Source organism: Asparagus officinalis, chromosome 8 (genome assembly GCF_001876935.1).
Source record: "Asparagus officinalis chromosome 8, Aspof.V1, whole genome shotgun sequence".
Classification (NCBI taxonomy): domain Eukaryota; kingdom Viridiplantae; phylum Streptophyta; class Magnoliopsida; order Asparagales; family Asparagaceae; genus Asparagus; species Asparagus officinalis.
Genome location: NC_033801.1, coordinates 63,115,280 through 63,136,034, shown reverse-complemented (window position 1 = coordinate 63,136,034; position 20,755 = coordinate 63,115,280). Strand labels below are relative to the sequence as shown.

At 37.6% G+C, this 20,755-nt stretch overlaps 1 protein-coding gene across 2 annotated transcripts; it reads right to left on the bottom strand.

Moving 5' to 3' along the window:
- Positions 495 to 13,823, bottom strand: LOC109822683. Of its 2 annotated transcripts, none has more exons than XM_020388915.1 (3): positions 12,459 to 13,823; positions 11,449 to 11,595; positions 495 to 1,084 (listed from the first exon to the last, which is right to left on the bottom strand). In XM_020388915.1, the coding sequence occupies exons 1-2, from the start codon at positions 13,138 to 13,140 to the stop codon at positions 11,567 to 11,569; spliced, it is 711 nt and encodes a 236-aa protein (XP_020244504.1). In that variant the 5' UTR covers positions 13,141 to 13,823; the 3' UTR covers positions 495 to 1,084; positions 11,449 to 11,566. The 2 variants fall into 2 exon arrangements, with proteins under 2 accessions (XP_020244504.1, XP_020244505.1); XM_020388916.1 differs by lacking the exon at positions 495 to 1,084 and adding an exon at positions 10,260 to 10,303.

Genomic DNA, 20,755 nt, shown 5'->3' with positions numbered 1-20,755 from the left:
ATGAGAGTCTTCTCAAGACACAAGGCAAGATATCCACCCCGGGGTTGTAAGGACCATGAATTTTTAATACTAGTTAAAATAATTTTTTAGTATTTTAAAATATTAAATTATTATTTTAAAAAGAGTATTCGTATTTTTCTTGAATTTCTACAATTTTCTATGATTTAAAGTCTAAGTTTTATATTTATTTAAATGATATTAATATTTATAAATTAATTTTATGCGATGAAAATTTATGGAATTTATCTGTTGCGTTATCGATGCTGTTACATATCATTTTGAATAATACGTTGTATTATTTTTATTATTACGTATATTTTCGTATAATACGTTATATTATTAATTACATATTATTTATATAACTAGTTTTCATGCCCGTGCAAAGCACGGTTATTTTATAACTTTACTTTCTTAAACGTGTAAGCAGATTCATTAATAAAGCTAATCATTAATCAGTTAATATTACTAATAAAACTAATCATTAATCACTTAATATTACTAACAGTCAACCCATAAGCTTATTACTATCATTACCAAACATGAATATTACTCATAATCAACTAATAAGCTTATTACTATTATTATCAAACATCTAAATTTCATATAATTCTCCCACATTAGTAACAAAAAGATCTATAATACTACAAATTAAAAAAAAATGCATTCCGCTAACAACAAAATCCTCAAGTTACCCAAACTACCTAGTAATCCTCAAGTTATCCAAGTCAATGTCAATAATTAAACAAATTGCCAAACAATTACTAACGCACAATCAACTTTCTTCATGTCTACACAAAATTTTACCCAATTAAACCACACAATAAAATTACTCCAAGCAAACCAAAGAAACCCCTTTATCAAGTCACTATTGAATTAATCCTCAACCAACATATTTGACATGCTTTAACTTAAAATTAGCAAAATTTTTGACATAGTAAACTGTACAGCTTGGAACGCAAGATTTTCTTTCTGCTCTTTTTGACTTCTGACAACCTCAAGAAATTTTATGTGCTTTAGCGATAATGCTTTCTTATTATTAATCTTCAGCTTGTAATTCTGATGGATTGTCAATCTTAAACTTGACCTGAAATAAGCATCAACCAATAAATTAAATATGTGTGTCCTAGAGTTGAAAATAAGCATCTGGGACAAAGTAAACTAATTAAAATTAAACGGTGCTCTGCTTAGTAGCTTCGATATAGAAATTATAACAAAATCAAAGAATATTTGATGCGAAACAATGTGATGCAGGTATGAAGATTAATGACAACAATGCTTCGCCAAATCAGCGATCGATCTAGGCAGGAAGCTCAGGAATAAAATGTAGCCTTCGATGGATTTTAAGCAAAAGTTGTAATGTACTAAGTTCAAATCTTTGTAAATGATCCAGAAAATAAATGTAATGATTCGTTCTCTCAATACAGTTCAATTTGTAATATTTAGATAAGCAGACATACTTGGCAACAGATTCGCTCGCTCACTTAATCAAGTTGAATACAGCACAAATACGCTTGATAATAATATTGATAGCAACATGCAAGCAATAGCAGTTCCGTAAATAATTGGGCGAAAGAAAGTTGAACCTTCGTCGGGTTGAACTGGTTCGACGGGAGGATCCTCTGGAGGTTGTTCAACAACGCCAAATATGAGGGGTGGAAGCTCTCCACCGAGGGCGGCGTAGTTAGGATGGAGCGGTGTATCTGGATGGAAACGCCGATGCCACGAGCTGATTCCCAAACTACTCTCTACACTGTCAGCGATATAAGGAGTCACACGCCTAACATACTCGGGCACGCTCTCGAATGACTGATAATCGAACCACGGGGAAAGTTGTAAATCTACGATGCCGGTCTCTGGATCTAGCACGATTCCATCATCAGCATCAGGATCAGCCATACACCGACAAAGCTCATAAACCGGATCTAACCTCAATAACAATAAGGAGAGGGGAAAGATTTGTCTCTTGTGGGAGTACTGTTCACAGAATATAATAATAGACGCAAGGGGGTTTTCTGGAATTATTCACGGAACAAAAAAATGCAGAGGGAACGGATCGTGGGGAGAAAAAAAAAGGAGCCGGTGGATGGGGTTTGTTGACAGAGGCAGTATCGGAGCCGGGCCCCCCAGGACAGGGGTTGGAGCGTCGGAAGGGGAGACTGGGCCGGTTGGAGGTGGGGTGCAGACTGGGGATGTTGAAGTAGAGGCAGCGGAGTCCGGGCGAGTGGAGCGGGTTACGAAGCGCGCGGGCGTCTGCCGGCGTTGCTGGAGGTGGCGCGAGGTGGGGACCGGATGCGATGGAAGAAAGGATCTTGAGAGTTTGATGATGGCAGCCGGTGCTGGTGGGGAAGAGAGGAATGGTTGTTTGACTGTGGATTGTTTGGAGGAGGAAGAGCGATATGAACAGTAACCAATTTTTTTTGAGAATTTCTATTGAACATGGTGCTCCCGTTAGAATGAGAGAACGAATTTACTGGCTAGGTTTCACGACCACATCAAGCAAAGTGTAAATTTTCATTTGCTCTATTCTTTCACATGATTTGCAATCCGTTATTACAAGAGAGCTTAAATAAAGAAAGACTTAGCAGACTTTGGAAAATACTCTTAATCCCTCAAATCTTCATCTCGATCGACCAAATATACAACGCACTTAACTTAATTAGCTGCCACCTGAAATTTGAATGTCGATACAAATTTTGGAAATCTCCAAGAAAAAAATTTCAGTACTTCACAACTGCATTTATTACAATTAAAATTAAAACCTAAGTGCTGCAACTGGCGTCCCTCTTCGCTGATAAACTCGGCGAAAATCTTCGAACGGGCTGGTGTGCGGAATGTCCCGCATCATTCTCATCCCGGTGGAAGAACTCGAGGCCGCTGTCGAGTGTAAATCAGAGCGGCTGTCATACTGCTCAAGAAGACTCTGGATCCAGCCTCTGTAAGTAATCCCTATCCGAGGCCAAGTGTCATCTGACTCAGGGTTCGCTCCTTGTCCAACGTACCACAATACCTGCGGATACGCACCGAATTGCTAGTAGAGAACAATTTTGTTCATCCCAATCAATAATATGTATCAATGGTCATGTGCTGTAATATGTGGGTGATATCTGAGGAGTGGAGGTAAAGGGGGAAGCTCCTCTGAAATTATTGGAGACTTACAGCGGGATATCGTTAGCTCATCATTTTATCAAAGTTCTCAGTAGGGTTGTCAGGGTTAATAGTAAAATGTGGCGCTTTGTATCTACTAAATCTTGCAATATTAAAAGTCCGAACGCAATATTAAAAAAACCTTCTTGGAGAAGGTGCGAGAACATAAGCATTAATCATTAATTTTCTTTGAGAATTGTTAAAAGGTCTGCTGGCACTTCGCGCATCTTCGCAACTTTTTAAACAGCTCCGGGAGGAACGTTCGCGGACGTATCCGAACCATAATAGTAACCTTAAGCATTAAAATTCTTTAAACTTGCCTTGCTTAGATCTGCTCGCATTTTTTCAGTTATTTCATTGAAGCTTGTCCATTAGAGATTCTGTCTAGCTGCATGTCTTTATGCAAGTCATGAATGCGAGATGCAAATCAGATGCTGACTGGCAGATACTTCTATGCATGTGGCAGAGACACGGGGTACAAGATCTATAGGCTGTCTAGGCTTCTGTAACCATACAACATGAGCCTTCCGAGCTGGAGATTGAACACGCTGTAGATCGACCTATGACAGTAGTATATTATTAGAGTCAAATTCAGGCAGTAGCGATGTTGATCCCGCGCATTAACTCTAAGATTGCTCACCAACCTAGCGACCGTCAACTAGGTTACGCTTAAGCTCGCGATTGACTACCTCAGTTTTACGCGTTCGCAGTCTGGTGGAGATGAAAGAGCCGTGAGAGAAAGTCTGAAGTTTTAGTTTCTCCCATTTATGTTTTGCGCAAAGGGTTTTCCAAAGATAATACATACGTTATAATTTAACATGCGCCTTTTTATTAATGAGACAAGAATGTAGAATTCGTTCGGAAAGCGCCGTGCACCTTGTTTTACCAATTTCAAGTTGCAAAGGTATATTCCTTTGCTTGGCCACATGAGAAGCGTCTCGCTAAGTTTTCGAAATTATATTGGGGTATCGTTAAAAGGTGGACTTATGATCACATAATATTGGAGAAAGACGGTCCACCCACAACTAAAAGAACACAGAAGTCGTTTTGTTTTCTAATACCGTTATCGGAGTCCTAACACGAATCCATACTAACATCCCTGCCGGGACCTGTGAAAAGTCTTTGGCACATTAATTGTCCAATGGGAGAGGAGCTGGTATAAGCCAGTGGTTCGTGTTTACCGTGTTTTCGCCCAAGTTGCAGCTGGCAGATGTGAACATCGATGCCCACTAGTCTAACAAACGTCCGCGTTTAATGCTGGCCAATAGAAGCGACTTTCAAACTGGCCATCGAGCAGTCTTGTTGTTTTCAAAATGTCCTGTGGAAGGCGATCCCAGCGTGTAGTTTCCCAAATTAATGAATTCCTCTCAGGGAAGGTTTTTTTTTTGTCGGGAATACAGCAACTTGCGAAAAATGGAAAAGATATCACATCCTGTCCTCAGGAGAAAGCCAGGTGCACAATGTTTCAACGGTTAACTCAATCATTCAAGAATTCAAAAGTTTATATCAACTATCGGGCTAGCCTAACGTCAGGCGCACTTATTGATTCACATATTGGTTTTGACTTATCACAAAATACATCCGATGAACCTTCCGCACAACCTTACAAGTGGGGAGAGGAGTGGCATGCGACGACTGAGTGCGGTCGGCGGCTTTATTCTCGATACTACACTCTTGCATTTTAACATGTTGTGATACGTATTATTAATTTAGTAGGTATATAAACTATATAGATAATCTCTGGAGGGAATCCATCAACCTTAACGACCAGTAGATTCTTGTCTCTAGCGTTCAACTTCTTTTTGGGAGTGAATATATTCTATCGAAGAGCTTCGTGGTCTGGAGTATATGCGAAGTTGCTTGATGGTAGGGTCAGATAGTGACATTGCCAAGTGTCGAAGAGCGATTGTATCAACTCGTTGCATAGACTCATTTAACTCTATAAGTGATATTAACGTTGCCTAGTGTCATTAAGGCTTCTCACTGAAGTAACACCAACGGAATGTCCTTCTTCGAGATAAAGGACTCCACACGTATCTCCCAGGATACCCCAGATAAGGCATCACACTGTCCGGCCGCATCATCACCACGACAATTTGCGTAAGCCGGTTGGGACTGAAAACATCGGGAGCAGCGCGCAATAACAGGATGCTGTGCAACATTCCTTGCTTGATGCTCTTCAATGCCTTGTAGCAGCTTTTGACCCACTGTCGAACTTCACCTTTCTGTCAGCAAGTCGGTAATAGGGCCATGAAGGACTACGAAAACGCCGGTGTATGATAAACCGACGATAAAAGTAGCGAGTGGCCGTGGCAAAATTCCGAACATCTCTAAATGCTCTTGAGGGTTCGGCGTCGCGCGATTCTTAATGATGGAGCTCTGACTTGTCTCAGGGCTCAGCGTTGCATACTCCGCTTCAGACGCAGACCACGAATCGCTAGAAAAAATGACTTGCTGTGTAAGAAAAGTACATTTCTTAGATTTAGCATAAAGTTGGCTCTTTCTCAAACAGCGGCACAACGACCTGACGCAGATGGTCGCACGTGCTGCTCACATGTGGAGAGTTACTGTAATAAGCGATATCGTCAAAGTACACAACACAAAAATTTTCCGCAGTGAAGGGGCGGAGTACTTGAGTCATCACTCTGCATAAAGGTGGGTCGGAGCAGTTAGTCAATCGCAAAGGGCAATGACCATCCATTCGTAGCAATCCATCCTTTGGTCATTAAAAAGGCGGTCTTGCCATTCATCCCGGACGGAATGCGATCTGAGTGCCAGTAAGCACTCTTTAAGATCAATCTAGAAGAGATAGTGGCTCCATGACCATAAGAGGTCAAGCATATCAGTCCAACGCGTGGAATGGGGAAGGACGCTATTTCACCACGCGTATCATTGTTAATCGCACGGCTATCCAACACACATACGCCATGTTCGCATCTTTCTTTGGCGTCAGTGAATGGGGCGGGGACCGCACAAGGGCTCATGCTTTCTTTGCACCAGGAAAGCCTCTTCACAATTCATACAACGATTGCCTTTCACTCATGGCTAATGCTCATTGGATTGCTCACGATAGTGAGGCAAATTGGGAAGGGATGCTCCGGGACTAAATGCAATTGCGTGTTGGATATCAGCGCGCATCGGGGGTAATTGGTACCGGGAGAGGTCTTCAAGGGAAGACGTCAGAAAATTCGTCCTAACACAGTAGCGCTTCTGAGCGGGAACCAACGTTAGAAATATGCCTTCGGAGCTTCTCTAGCGGCGAGGAGCGAAAATAAGGAGCTCCGTTGGCAGTTCAGCGATCAATTTCTTTGGACTTCCCAATGTCAGGTTAAACACCATTGGGAAGATTTATTTGGGTTCGATCTTCTGTGTCATTTTCCTTTTGGGGTTTTTGACGCGGAAGGGATTTGGGACCTTCTTTGTCCGTGCGTGTGTGCCGGAACACAATAACCCATGTTGGATGCGCCCGCGAGAGATGTGAACGTCGTTTCAAATTAAGGCGCAGGGCCTTTCCAAGTTATATCGCTTGACCCACGGATTTCCATTTTCAAAAGCATCGCACCAAACTTTGTGCCTTATAATGGCAAATTGAAGAGGGACTAGGCATCTCTCTTGACATTGAGGGCAGGTGTCGTTAATGCCATGATACCTTGTATGGATAGGGATGGGGGTAGCAACCTTGAGACCAAGCTTAGCGATACAGCAGCTGAGGAGACCTGCGTTAATGGCACACTTCCACTGTCACGATCACTTTACAATTTTTTATCACCATCTTTGTGAACGTGTGGATAAATGGAGTACGTCTCCCAGAATCATCAACAGCCTTGTTGAGAAAATGGCGCATCTGACTAACTGAATACAGTAGGAGATGTCATTTGTCTAAGACAACTCAAGATAGTATGCATGCAGCATCATCCTCCAGAGAATGCATCGTATGCAATCGGTCAAATTTGATGGACAAACTCGTTCACCCTTCTGATTCAGGCTGCGTATTCGTAATTGTCCGTCAACATGATAGGCAACGCTTGGTGCCGGGTCCGGAACCAGTTCGCAGAAACATGCCCATACCGCTTGGCATTTGAGTAGCACCTTGACGTGAGGCTCACAATGCTTGAGAAATCTGCTCTCCGGTTTCCGTCCTTTGGGTCGGACTTTAGATTGGGAAGAAACTGGGGTTAGATCGACTGCGGAGGAGGTGGACCTAGAAGTAGTGTGGTTCAGCGGGTTTGAAGGTTGGGAGGAAGTGATTGGTCTAAGCATCCTGACTGCCTATAAAGAATTGATCGGATTTTGATTCATCTAAGTCTAGATCCTGAACTATTACGGATTGGAGGACATAGCGTAAAGCTTTTTTTCAAGGGTGTCTACTCCCCGAGCAAAGAAGTTTTCGTTTGCAGATCATTCTTAATCCAGCTCTAAACTCGACAAGACTTTCATTGGCGCCTTTGTTCAATAGTGTTTGCATCGAGTGAACAGTTCCGTCAAATTGTGCGACGTAGTTTCTTTCCGCAGATGTTGGTTCCTTGAGCTTGAGGCGATGCGCACTTATCTAACAACCGATGATAAAAGGATGGGGAAGGTAATTTCGCTGTTTTGAAGTTCGTTTTGAGTCATGTTCTCGCCAAGTTGTAATCGGTAAACTTCGCGCGGGTCTAATCGTGCACCTAACAACGTTTGCGAGGTTGGTTCCAAGGATATTGGCGGGGACCGGTTGTCCGGGGTAAGGGTTGTCAATTGCGGCGACTTGATCCTTTTCGGTGGTACGTCAGGTTCTTTTCATAGCCGCGTGGAGCCAATCAAAATGGAAGGTAACGATCCTATACTCTTCAGCCAGTGCCACAGAAAGACTTGTTTGGGGTCGAGCTTGAGATACAGTCGAACAGTTGCGTTGGATCTTAATACCCTTAAAGTTGATTGCGCAGTCGTCAATGACGAGAGGTATCCGGAATCAGGGTAGCTTGGCAGGTTGATGTGGGGGGCGCTGTGGTGCCCTAGAGACCGCTAATGTTTCAATAGCCTTTGACCTTAGAGCAGGTGGGGGGACATGTTGATAACGCTTGATCTTGCAGCCGGCGGGTTTAAGCACACCGAGCTTCTTTCGTGAGCCTAGCAAACTTTCGTTGGTTTCATTTCGGAGATTGTTAACACCTGGATTACGCACCATAATTGCCTGTACGCTCATCTGAGTTTCTTATAGAGCTTCTGCGGAGTCGCTACTGGCTGACATACTGCGACTCACCTAGTCGACTCACTTCGACTCTCTCTAAGGCGATAGGGTAGACCGGTAGCGAGTGGGCATTGCACTAAATGCAATTGAAATGATCACGTGGGTGCACAAAAATTAAATGAAATGCTATTTTTTTTTTTTTTTTTTTTAAAAATAAAGACTCACAAAAATTTCCTAACCTAGAAGCCAGGTGCTCTGATACAAATGATGCGAAACAATGTGATGGGCAGGTACTGAAGATTAATGACAACAATGCTTCGCCAAATCAGCGATCGATCTAGGCAGGAAGCTCAGGAATAAAAATGTAGCCTTCCGATGGATTTTAAGCAAAAGTGTATATGTACTAGTTCAAATCTTTGTAAATGATCCAAGAAAATAAACTGTAATGATTCCGTTCTCTCAATACAGCTTCAATTTGTAATATTTAGATAAGCAGACATACCTTGGCACAAGATTGCTCGCCAACTCTAAATCAAGTTTGAACTACAGCCACAAATACGCTTGATAATGAATATTGATAAGCAACATGCAAGCCAATAAGCAGTTCCGTAAACATAATTTGGGCGAAAGAAATGTTGAACTCGTTCGCGGGTTGACTTGGCTTTGACTGGCGAGGGCGGAAAATCCTCTGGAGGTTGTTCAACACACGGCCAAATATGCAGGCGGTGGAAGCTCTCCAGCCGACGGCCGGCGTAGTTAGCGATGGAGCGGCTGTGTGTATCTGGTGGAAACGCGATGCCACGAGCTGCATTCCCAAAACTACTGCTCTACATCTGTCAGGCAGGATATAAGGAGTCACACGCCTAACTACTCGGGCACGCTCTCGAATGGACTGATAAGTCGAAACCACGGGGGAAAGTTGTAAATCTACGATGCCGTTCTCTGGATCTAGCACGATTCCATCATCAGCATCCAGGATGCAGCCATAGCACCGACAAAGCTCATAAACCGGCATCTAACCTCATATAACAATAAGGAAGAGGGGGCAAAGATTTGTCTGCTTGTGGGAGTACTGTTCACCAGAATATAATAATTAGAACGCAAGGGGGTTTTCGGATTATTCACGGGAACAAAAAAAAAATGAGAGGGAACACGGGATCTTGTGGGGTGAGAAAAAAAAGAAGGGGAAGCCGGGTGGTGGGGGCTTGTTGACGAGGAGATCGGAGCCGGCCAGGACAGGGGAGTTGGCGTCGGAAGGGGACTGGGCGCTTTGGAGGTGGGGTGCGACTGGGGGAATTTGAAGAGGAGGCGCGGTCGCGGAGAGGGTGGAGGCGGACGAAGCCGGGCGCTGGGCCTGGCGTACTGGAAGGCGTCGCCGTTGTGGGACGGCTGGCACGGGGGGGATCCGCGAGCGATGAAGAAAGGATCTGCGAGTTGATGCATGGAGGGCCTGCTGGTGGTGAAGGCAGGAAGATGGAGGTTTTGACATCGTGATTAGTATTGAGGAGGAAGACGATGAAGCGGTAACTCAATTCTTTAACTTTTCTTTTGAATGGCTTGCTGTAGGTAAGAGAAGCGAATTGTTAATTCTGCGTCTAGGGTTTCACACGCGCAAACGCAAGCAAGGTAAAATTTCATTTCTTATTCTTACAATGATTTCAATCCATTACAAGAGAGCTTAAATAAAGAAAAACTTACAGATGTGGAACAATCCTCTAACGTTATCCGCTCAAATCTCTCTCATGACGCAAAATACAAGCCACTTAACTTTAAAATTAGCCTGCCAACTGAAATTTGAAAATCGAAAATTTTGAAATTCAAGAAAAATTTGCGAGCTTCAAACTCATTACTTACAATTAAAATTAAAAACCATAGTGTGCTGCAACCTGGGTCTTCCTTACGCTGATAACTCGGGGAACATAGTCTCGAACCTGTGTGCGGATGTCCCCATCAATATTGTTTAGTCTCTTGATGCTTATTTTCAACTATTCCCTACTGAGGTGCATGCAATGAGAACTAAAAAAGAGACTTACAAAGCTAATGAGAAATAGTGCGCTTATTAACATTATTAGAAACTAAATGAGAAAGATTGCAAGTATGTATATACTTTTAGCTAGTACCTACTCACTGGCAATTTCTATATAAGCTCATAAAGTAAACACAAAGTCATTGACATTTCTTAAAATCTTAATCCAATATTCAATACTATCAAGTAGCTGAAATGAAACATATTAGATAAAGAAGCCACCAAATCCAATATAATTTTAACCATCGACTCTCTGTGATTGTCACTTGGCCTGAAGAGAAAAAAGCAATTTTACATAAAGGCGAATGTAAACAATAGCCCCAACTTAGTACTCATGAGAAATGCAAACCATGACATTGAAATAAAACCATACTTTAGCAATCTTTACTCTTAGGTGCAAATCTTTACTCTTAGCCTTGCACCGTTTATCATAATCTTCCATATTTAAATCCACGTGGACTTACTCACGACTTCTACTTCTCTTTCAATTTTTTGAACTTGATACCCTAAACCTTATTTTCACGCAATGGATTCTTTATTTACATTGTCAAGAAATATCTAGAGTAAGCAATGTAGCAACTCATCAAATAGACAAACTAAATATTTTCTGGATATGGACATTCTCAAATATAAATGCAATAAAAAAGAGCATTGTTAGAAATATTCACATTCAACTTGTAAGTTAAATATTCACCAATTCAGATCTTAATTGGATTAAAATTGGAGCTTTATAAAGGAAATAAAAAAATATAACTACACCGTTGCGAGCAGGATAGCAAAGTAGAAAATTAAATAAGATAATACATATTATACAACTTCAAAAATAGAAAAAACATTTCAAATAAATAAAAGAAGAATCAATAATGACATAACCGACCTAATTAGCATCATAAAACTAATAATTTGCATTTGACATTTTCCAACTATTTACTTGATTCAACATTTCCATGTTAACAGTCTCTAAAAGTTATTTAGAACCCATATGCATAGTTTCCATTCACAAAACTTCCATAAACTTGAGCAGTTAATATTCCAAAAAACAATAAGCAATAGTAGCAGTATGCTGATAAAAAAAAAATCATATGTTAACTTAAGAATTCCTAGAACTCACCTCTGGGATCCAATTTTGATGTTTGATATGGAAAGCTTATCTATGTCACTATGTACTATTGATGATTTCTCTAGAGTGTCGTTTGTCCAATTGACTGGTACCAGCACTGCAAGTGCCGCTATCGCGATAGGCGCAAATATATTAAGTCTGCAAGAAGGAACAGAAACATCATTAGCAAAAGAAACAGAAAACCAAGGATAAGATCCACTGCTGTATATCTTCTAAAGATAAACTGCATAAACAGAATGCATCTAAGAAAATAATATAGACGACGAAAAAATCATTGTGAAATAAGAAGTTAAACTTAAGTTTCACAATCGTCACTGATGGTAAAGAGAAAGGGACAAATGCAGAAAGCAAAGGATGAGATGATATTCCCACAAAAAGAAGAAAAAAATCACAAAATTGGTTGGACCTAAGGTGGAGACATAATAAATGACCAAAATGATAACTTTGATTCACATTTCAACATCTCAATTTAGTCAAGAAAATCATAGGAAGTAACTATGTCCATAATTTTTTTGACATAGAAGCAATAACAATTGATCAGGCCACATTTAAGACCAAATGCATGCTACAGTGGATTTAAGAGTAATTTGGTGCAGCGAACAATATATGCAATAACAAACAATATAATAGTTCACATCAGTTTTCCATAATCAAAGTTATCATTTTGGACCTACGATGGAGACATAATCAAAATTATCAATGAGCTAAACAGAGGATCCTTTTCATTTTGGACCTAAGGTATTCACAAATCAATGCCACCTAGAATATACATAATATATATCGTTTAGAGTCATATATCACACATTCCAAAAGATAAATTTACTACATTGATAGGCAAAAGAAAATGAATTGATTATTGAAGCTCAATGGTAGCATATTATGTAAACTATTTTTTCTTGGTAAACATTTATTCTGGGCAGTTTCAAAGATGTCCTAGGATGCAATTCCCAATCTTTCTAGAATATAACAAATGAAACTTGAACATGAGGTTTCAATGTTACCTTCCAACTGCAAAATTTTGCAAGGGTTCATTGAATTAGAAGCCTCGACACTTCCATCCTGCAACTCGCTACTCTTTCTCTTCATCTTTCCCGAGTTTGGTAAAAGAGGAGCCCCTGTCACAGCTCTCTTTGCAACCGAATTAATCATATCAGCTTCCTTATGTAAATCATCCTCCTTCAACAATGGATTTTCATGCCGCATGCTGAAATAGTCGAAACTGGACTTGCTAATTATTTTTCTCTCATCAGTTACAACAAATGGTCTCAAACTTGGTGTGGGTGAATTGGGAGGAGAATCAATACAATACTCATCCATTTCAACTTGTTCAGCGAAAGGTTTCATGTAGTTGCCCGTAAATGTAACTGGCTTAACCAAAAATCTTCGAAACCTCCTGCTCCTAAGAGAGCCTCTACTTTTCTCAACACCATTATTCGTTCCTTCTTGATAGCTTTCCTTCTTAAAAATCCATGGATGCAAGCTCAACAAAGCACTCTCATCACTCACAAATTCTTCCTGAATCATTGAATGATCTCCATTGTTTCCACTTGCAGATGCCACTGATGCCTCTAAAGAGCTTTCTTTTGAACTATATGCATCATCCTTAGATATATGCCTTCTAATAAATTTTCGAAAAGGGCAGCTGTCTGATTCCGCTCTCTTCTGATTGAACCTTGTCTCCATTGAAATCTCAACTTGAAAAAAACGCAATTTCTTACATCAAAGAGAGTAGCCCATGAATCCAAAATCAATCAAATATTTTGCTATTAGAACTTCAAAACCCTAAGACCCAATTGAGGTTTAGGATCAATAGGAAGAATCCATCAATCAAAAAGTGATATTTTCAACTCTAATAGATATTGCTTGGCTGGAAACTGGAATGAAAGTAGAGATAAAGGAAAGAAACTGCAACCTGAAAGAATCAAGAAAAGATCCAATAGAGCTCCCAAGATCCTCCCTTTCTCCTCTTCTCTCTCTCTCTAATATTGGGAGGGGAGAGAAAATTTGAGACCGAAAGTGGACAAACGTATATAAATGACAATCAAATGGACTGTGAATTTTTAGGATTTGTTTTGTTGTTTTTTGAAAATACAGGATGACTGTAACATTGAAACCTCATGTTCAGTGAGATTTTCTCTCCAACCTTGGGATCGCCAGCGCGAGCATCAGCAAACTTCGCCATTAGAGAACAGAGAGAGAGCTTCTAAGATCTAGGGTTAGGGTTTCCTCCTCTTCTAAGACATAAAAAACTAATTGAAATGCTATTCAATCTCACTGAAGAAAGAGAAGGCAAATCTCACTGAAGAAAGATGAGGTAAAATGGGGAATGTGGAAGAGAGAGGGAGAGAGAACATGTGGGCGGTTATGAGGTGGGGTGGGGGTGGGGTGGTTTTCCGAAAAATAAGAGGAAGAGGCAGTTTGTAGAGGGTGGGAAGTTTTATTTGTATATATTTATACATTGGGTTTTTACTGTTCATAAGAATTTTTTTGTTGTTCTCCTTTAGTTTATAAGAAGTATATTTGTTGTATTATTTTTACTGTTGCGTATTACCTGTCGTATTAGTACAACTAGTACGTTTTATTATATAGATAATTGTTCCATAATTATTTGATTTTAAATGTAAGTAAATATATTTTAATTATTAATTATTTCTGTTTAATTGTACAATATGGGTATATTTCGACTATTTCGTATCAACTGTTGTATTAGCATAACATGTATGTTTTTATTTGTAGATAATTATTATGGTATTAGTTTAATTTTTAAATACATATAATTATTTATTTTAATTAATTTTTGTTTATTTCCCTAACCCTAAACCCTAACCCAACTATATATATATGCATATATTTTTCTCTGTACACATTCACGCCGCCCCACCTCTCTTCTTTCACCTCTCTCTCTTTCTCTCTCTCTTTTCCGTTCTCTCTCCCCGACACCCAAACACCACCGTCAGCCTCCCCGCTCGCCTCACATACTCCTCGCGACGCCGTCGTCCACTTCGCGCGGCACCAGTGCATTCGCCTCTCCTCCCTCACCCCGCCGCGGTAAGCGACGCCTCCTCCCCGTATGCACCCTCTTCGCTCTCACCCCACGGCTGCCCATCACGCTTCCACCACCCGCACGCCGCAGCTCAATCCCGCAGCCTCCACGTGCCTCAAACAGCGAACGGCCATCTCCTCCCGAACCGGACAGCCCTCACCCCCCCAGGATCCGCGCCTCCAACCCTGCGACACCCACGGTTATGACCGCCGATACGCTGACAACGAGCTCGAACCGCCAGATCCGCGCACACTCTCCAGATCCAGATGCCACACAGCGGAGCCGTCAGCACCCGACAAGCCAAACCGCCGCCGCCTGTCCGCTCATAGCCGACGACCAGCAGCAGCGCTCCACACCCCGCTAGACGCCGGTCCGCGGTCGCTGCCACGAGTCGCTTGCGGCCTCGAATGCGTCGAAGTCCGGCAGAGCTCCTGCATGCGGCAACCTCTTAAAGCTGCTGTCGCCTCACAGCGGACCTTGCAGCGTCAAGCGGTGATTCGTTCGAGCAAAACCAAGCAAGATCAGAACATATTATTTTATTTTAATTATTAGTTTATTGTAAATCTATTATGTGACTCGCTTCAATCTTAGATTGATGGTAATTTGATTAGTTTGTGATATATTATTACTGTGGGATTGTGAGATGATAATAATTAGAAAATCATGATAATCTGATAAATAACATTTTCGATGGAATTAAGATCTTAACACAGAAGTTATTTCGGTATCAGATACTTTATGAGATGCTTAGCTAATTTAAAAGAATTTATTTAAGAAGAATGATTTAGATAATTATAATAATTTAAAAGAAACTATCTTGGAAGAAGAATATTTTTAGAATAATTATAAATAAATTAAAGGAATTTATTTTGAAAAGGGAATTATTTTAGATTAATTTTAATTAGAAAAGAAATTATTTTGTAAGAGGAAATATTAAAAAGAATGTTTTTAGAATTATTTAAAAGGAGTTATTTTGGAAAATGGAATTATTTTTGGATAATTATAACAAGAAATAAAGGATTTATTTTGGATAAGGAAATCACTTTGAAGTAAATAAATTTATTAATTTAAAGGATTATTTTTGAATGTGTAATTCTCATTTTAATTATGTGATATGCCATGATATCGTTGCGCATGATTGGTTGTACTTATTGTTTGCTATTGTGTTTGAGAACCATTAGTAGTTCATGACTTAGTAGCCTCGTGCGTCATGAACAGACTTAGTGACATGTGTGGGTGTGTTGACTGAGTTTAGGTGGTGAACCCGAGTTCAATGAGGATTATGGTTGATTTAGAAAAATACAAGAGAGTTGGGATGGGAAAGTCCATGTTCATGTGATCGGATAAGGCTGTTGATGTATCTTCCAGGCCTCCCCATGATCCAGTGTAGCTTGGGGTTGGTTTGTTGGGTCAAAGTGGAGCCGGTGTAGCCACTTTGGTCCGTGAGCTTGATATTCACCTGATTCTTGCTTGAGTTCGAACAAGGCCGGAATCGGATTGCGTGTAGCCCTCTGACCGATCCAGTGTAGCGGCGTATTGGGTGCACGTAGAGGATTTGTGAACAGCCAGTTATCTGATGACAGGAGCGTTGACTCTGTGTGAGATGTGGACCAGTGACCTGTTATAGAATGACTAGTTACCTGATCTTGTTATTTAAGGTGATTAGGATTCTTGTGTGAGATGTAGGCCAGTCGTAATTCTTTCATACATAGATCGGGATTAATATTTAATTATCTATAATTTGAGACATATGGTATATACATGAGGGTTTCCTTGTTTGGATTATTTGGTAATACCATCTATTGTATGCCCCTGTTATTTGGATGATTAGACTGATCGCTAGCTGCATGATCTCGTTACCTAATCGATTTTGGATGCTTTATGTCTATCGTGTTTTAGTAGGGAATTTGTATGTTGATTTTGTTGGATTTCCAGTTGCACGTTTTTTTGTCATTTCTGTTATCGTATCATTTCTCGCTTTGGATTTCCGTTTGTCATTTCTGTTATCGTATCATTTCTCGCTTTGGATTTCCGTTTGTTCTATTTTCTTTGTGGGGTCGGGTCTTGCCGTGCGCCATGCACCTGACGTACACATGTTTTCTCTGGTGTACGTCAGACTTAGAGGAAGAACAGGTTCAGCCGGGAGATCGTCAGGAGCCAGAGGATTTTCAGCAAGAGTGCCTTGCAGACGTAGCAGAAGAAGAAGCCGAAGCTTAGTCATTCCTTTCAGTTTGTTTTGTAGCACTTTCATTCACTTTTGTTCATTGTATTTTTATATTCTCCAGTATTTCATTTAGATAGTTTTGTATAAGGGCATGTTGACCCGAATATTATGTCTGGGATGAATATTCAGTTGTGATATGTATTATTTTATTCTATGTTGTTCATTATATTCTTGCTGATTGTGATCGGGGACCTGTGCCTTTGCATTGTATTATTTCCAGACGCTTAGCGTATTGGATTGGGGAGAAAAGAAAAGAAAAAGATAGTGTATATCTCTCCTCAGTCTAATACGTCGCGGGCTTGTTCACGTTCCGATTCCCTGGTATTTTGGGAAGCGGGGCGTGACAGGTTTTTTTGGTGGCCCATGCAGGTTACGGTTCCGATCACGGTCCCTAGTCCTCACTAGTAAGAATATAGTGGACAATTTAGAAACATATCATATTTCATCCGTGAGACTAATCTTGAGCCCTTATCCTATTCTCTTGATAGATTTTGTTTCGTCCCTATCTAATCACTCTTTGACTCCGGAGCTTTCCACAGTTCTTGTCCCATCGCTTCGTGATTACCCTCTCTTTGTATCCTCGTACCGGTTATTATTTTATGTATTATTATTTTTACAACTATATTTTTCCTTGATTTGACTTATATCCTCGTACCGGTTATTATTTTATGTATTATTATTTTTACAACTATATTTTTCCTTGATTTGACTTATATATCGATTTCTGCATTATTTATTATATTATTTTATGCATCATACATAGTGTTATATTGTGTGTTTTCATTAAAAATATATATATCATTACTTATATATTTTTAATTGTTCAAATCATATTACTAAGTGTTTTGCATTATTCTAGACTCCACATATACATCACATAGCATATCTGATATTCAGATTATTTTCTTGTGTTAAATATATTTTTGCATATCTAAACTTGTGTATGTGTATGTTTTTCTATCATATTATCTATTAATTACTTATGTTTAGATTATTGTATATTGTTCGTATTTCACGATATACTTTAATAGATTCATGATTTTAATATTCTACATATACAGTATATTCTTATCATTTACATTTCAGTATATAGTTTTTATCAGTAAGTTTTGCCTTGTTAGATTATTTTTATGTTCGCATTGGTTTTGTTATTTCTAAGAGCAATGTATTTTTATTTTAATATTCAAACAATTATTCATATTGTTAGGTTTGGATTGAGTTACTAATTATATAGTTTTATTGCATTATCTCGTACCATTGGTTCTTAATCTTTTATTCCTAATATAAAAGATTTTTCTAAATCGCATTTGTGAGTATGTAAAGTATTTATTCATGGTTTGTTTATAGTGTAGTTGCATATTTGTTGTTGGTTGCTTCATTTTCAATAAGTATTATTTTATCCTTTGTGACAATATACATTGTATATGTATGTTATTTTTCAGTGTTTATTTTAGAGTATTTTTAGATTTTTATGTCATTTTATTGTGTTATTTGTTGTTGTCCATTATCTATTCATTATTTTCATTTACTTGTGTTGTGTTTTACTTTTCATTCTTTTATGCTTACTATTTTCTTTTTCATTATGGTCTATTCACATATATTATTATATTTATAATATATTTTTATTGATTTATAGTCATTCATAATTGTTAGTATCAACTGTGTTTAATCGTGTTCTATTTCATGTATTATCGATGTTTATATTCACATGTTCATCAATCATTCATTGTATGTTTGTCTACAATATATCAATGTTTTTGTTATACGGAATTATGGTCTTCTTATGTTTTCATTTGCTTATATACTTATTTTACCTTTCATAGTTTTTGTTTTTATATATTATACTTCTTTATCTAGTAGTATGGTTGTGAGTGTCAATATTGTTAGTAAGTATTTATGTTTTAGTGTATTCTACAATTTTTATATGTGTTAATTTATTTTGAGTTTTATACTGTCAAATTGTTCGTTACTTATTTAAATACATTGAGTCTTTCATTTATGTCTCTTCTTAGCAGATTTGTATTTTTCATTATTTTAACTTGTATTGTTTTACATCGTGTTACTCTTCTGCTTTGTTTCTCTTATTTCGTATTTTTTTTCGTAGATCATATTATATCAATGTCTTTTTATTCTTATTATTTTTTTTTGAATAGGAGTTGTTATTTTTCGGTGTGAGTGTGGGGTGTTATGGCTTTATAGTTTGTGTATAAGGTTATTAAAGATTGTTACAATGTGTGTGTTTCTTTAGCTTTGATTTTTGTGTTTTTATATATTCTATTATAGTTATGTATTTAGTCGAGATATTTTTATAGTTAGTGAGTTTTATATTTTATGCAGTGTATTCATGCTCATTTTTCACGTTTTAATTTGTGTATTGCTATACTTAGTATGATTTAGTATTTATTATGTTTTTATTATAAATTTTGTTTGTGGTCATGTTATAGTGTGGCTATTTTTATTTTATGTTGCATTTGTGTTATTTATTCTACGTATTGTACATGTATTTATACATGTTTACTGTGTTTGCTACCACATAATTTGGTCATATTTTATCTTTCATGTACGCATTTTGTTATCATTATTGTTGGTTATTTATCAAGTTATATGTTTTTCTTGTATGTCTTTTTATGTTGTCTTTAATTATATTAATTTATTAGTTATTTGTGTTATTGGGTTATATTGTTAATTGTTAACATAGTTATTTCTTGTACGTTTCCTTAGTAGTTCATAGTTCATTTTAGTATGTGAAATGAGTGTTATAAGTTTATACAATTTAGTTATAGATTTTGCACATTGTAGATATTTTGTTGTGGTTATTAGTTGTTTTTCTTTTGTTAGGTTGTGTATCTTTTACTTTAATAATGTATTTTATTTATCTATTCATTAATTATTTTAATTGATGTATTTATTAATTTTTATATACACAAGTCTCTGTATTACTGTTTTAGTTAACTGTTATGTCCATATTTGATTATTATTTTGGAAATTATTACATAACAGTTCATATGTTGTAATATGTTTATTCTTTATGTATATTGGGTTTATAGTTTTTGTATCATATTTGGTTATTTTATTATGTATAATGATATAATGGTTATTGGTATATTTTGATGTTGTGTTCGTTGTGTAAATGTTATTAATACACAATTACATGATTGTTGCATATAATTTTACGTCTTTTATCTACGTCCATTATTGATATGTTTTTTTTTTCTTTCTACTGTCAACTATTATATATATTATTTTTGGTTTACAGATTACCATATGATATCGTGCATATCTTATTTTTTAATTTCGAGGGTGAAATTTGTTTTAAGGGGGGTAGAATGTAAGGACCATGAATTTTTAATACTAGTTAAAATAATTTTTTAGTATTCTATAATATTAAATTATTATTTTAAAAAGAGTATTCGTATTTTTCTTGAATTTCTACAATTTTCTATGATTTAAAGTCTAAGTTTTATATTTATTTAAATGATATTAATATTTATAAATTAATTTTATGCGATGAAAATTTATGGAATTTATCTGTTGCGTTATCGATGCTGTTACATATCATTTTGAATAATACGTTGTATTATTTTTATTATTACGTATATTTTCGTATAATACGTTATATTATTAATTACATATTATTTATATAATTTGTTGTATTATTTTTACTGTTGCGTATTACCTGTCGTATTAGTACAACTAGTACGTTTTATTATATAGATAATTGTTCCATAATTATTTGATTTTAAATGTAAGTAAATATATTTTAATTATTAATTATTTCTGTTTAATTGTACAATATGGGTATATTTCGACTATTTCGTATCAACTGTTGTATTAGCATAACATGTATGTTTTTATTTGTAGATAATTATTTTGTGATTAATTTAATTTTTAAACACCAGTAGTTATTTATTTTAATTATTTTCGTTTTAATCCATAAGTTAGGGCAATTTTAACATTCCTCAACCAGTCTTTGTAATTAGGACCGGTTAACTTGTTCTGTTCCAATATGAGTTTTAAACCAGACATAATGG

Excerpts from the sequence above, each read along its gene's own strand:
- LOC109822683 (XM_020388915.1), bottom strand. The coding sequence starts at position 13,140 with ATGGAGACAAGGTTCAATCAGAAGAGAGCGGAATCAGACAGCTGCCCT. Across the intron at positions 11,596-12,458 it reads CAAAATTTTGCAGTTGGAAG|ACTTAATATATTTGCGCCTA; the intron begins GTAACATTGAAA and ends TCCTTCTTGCAG.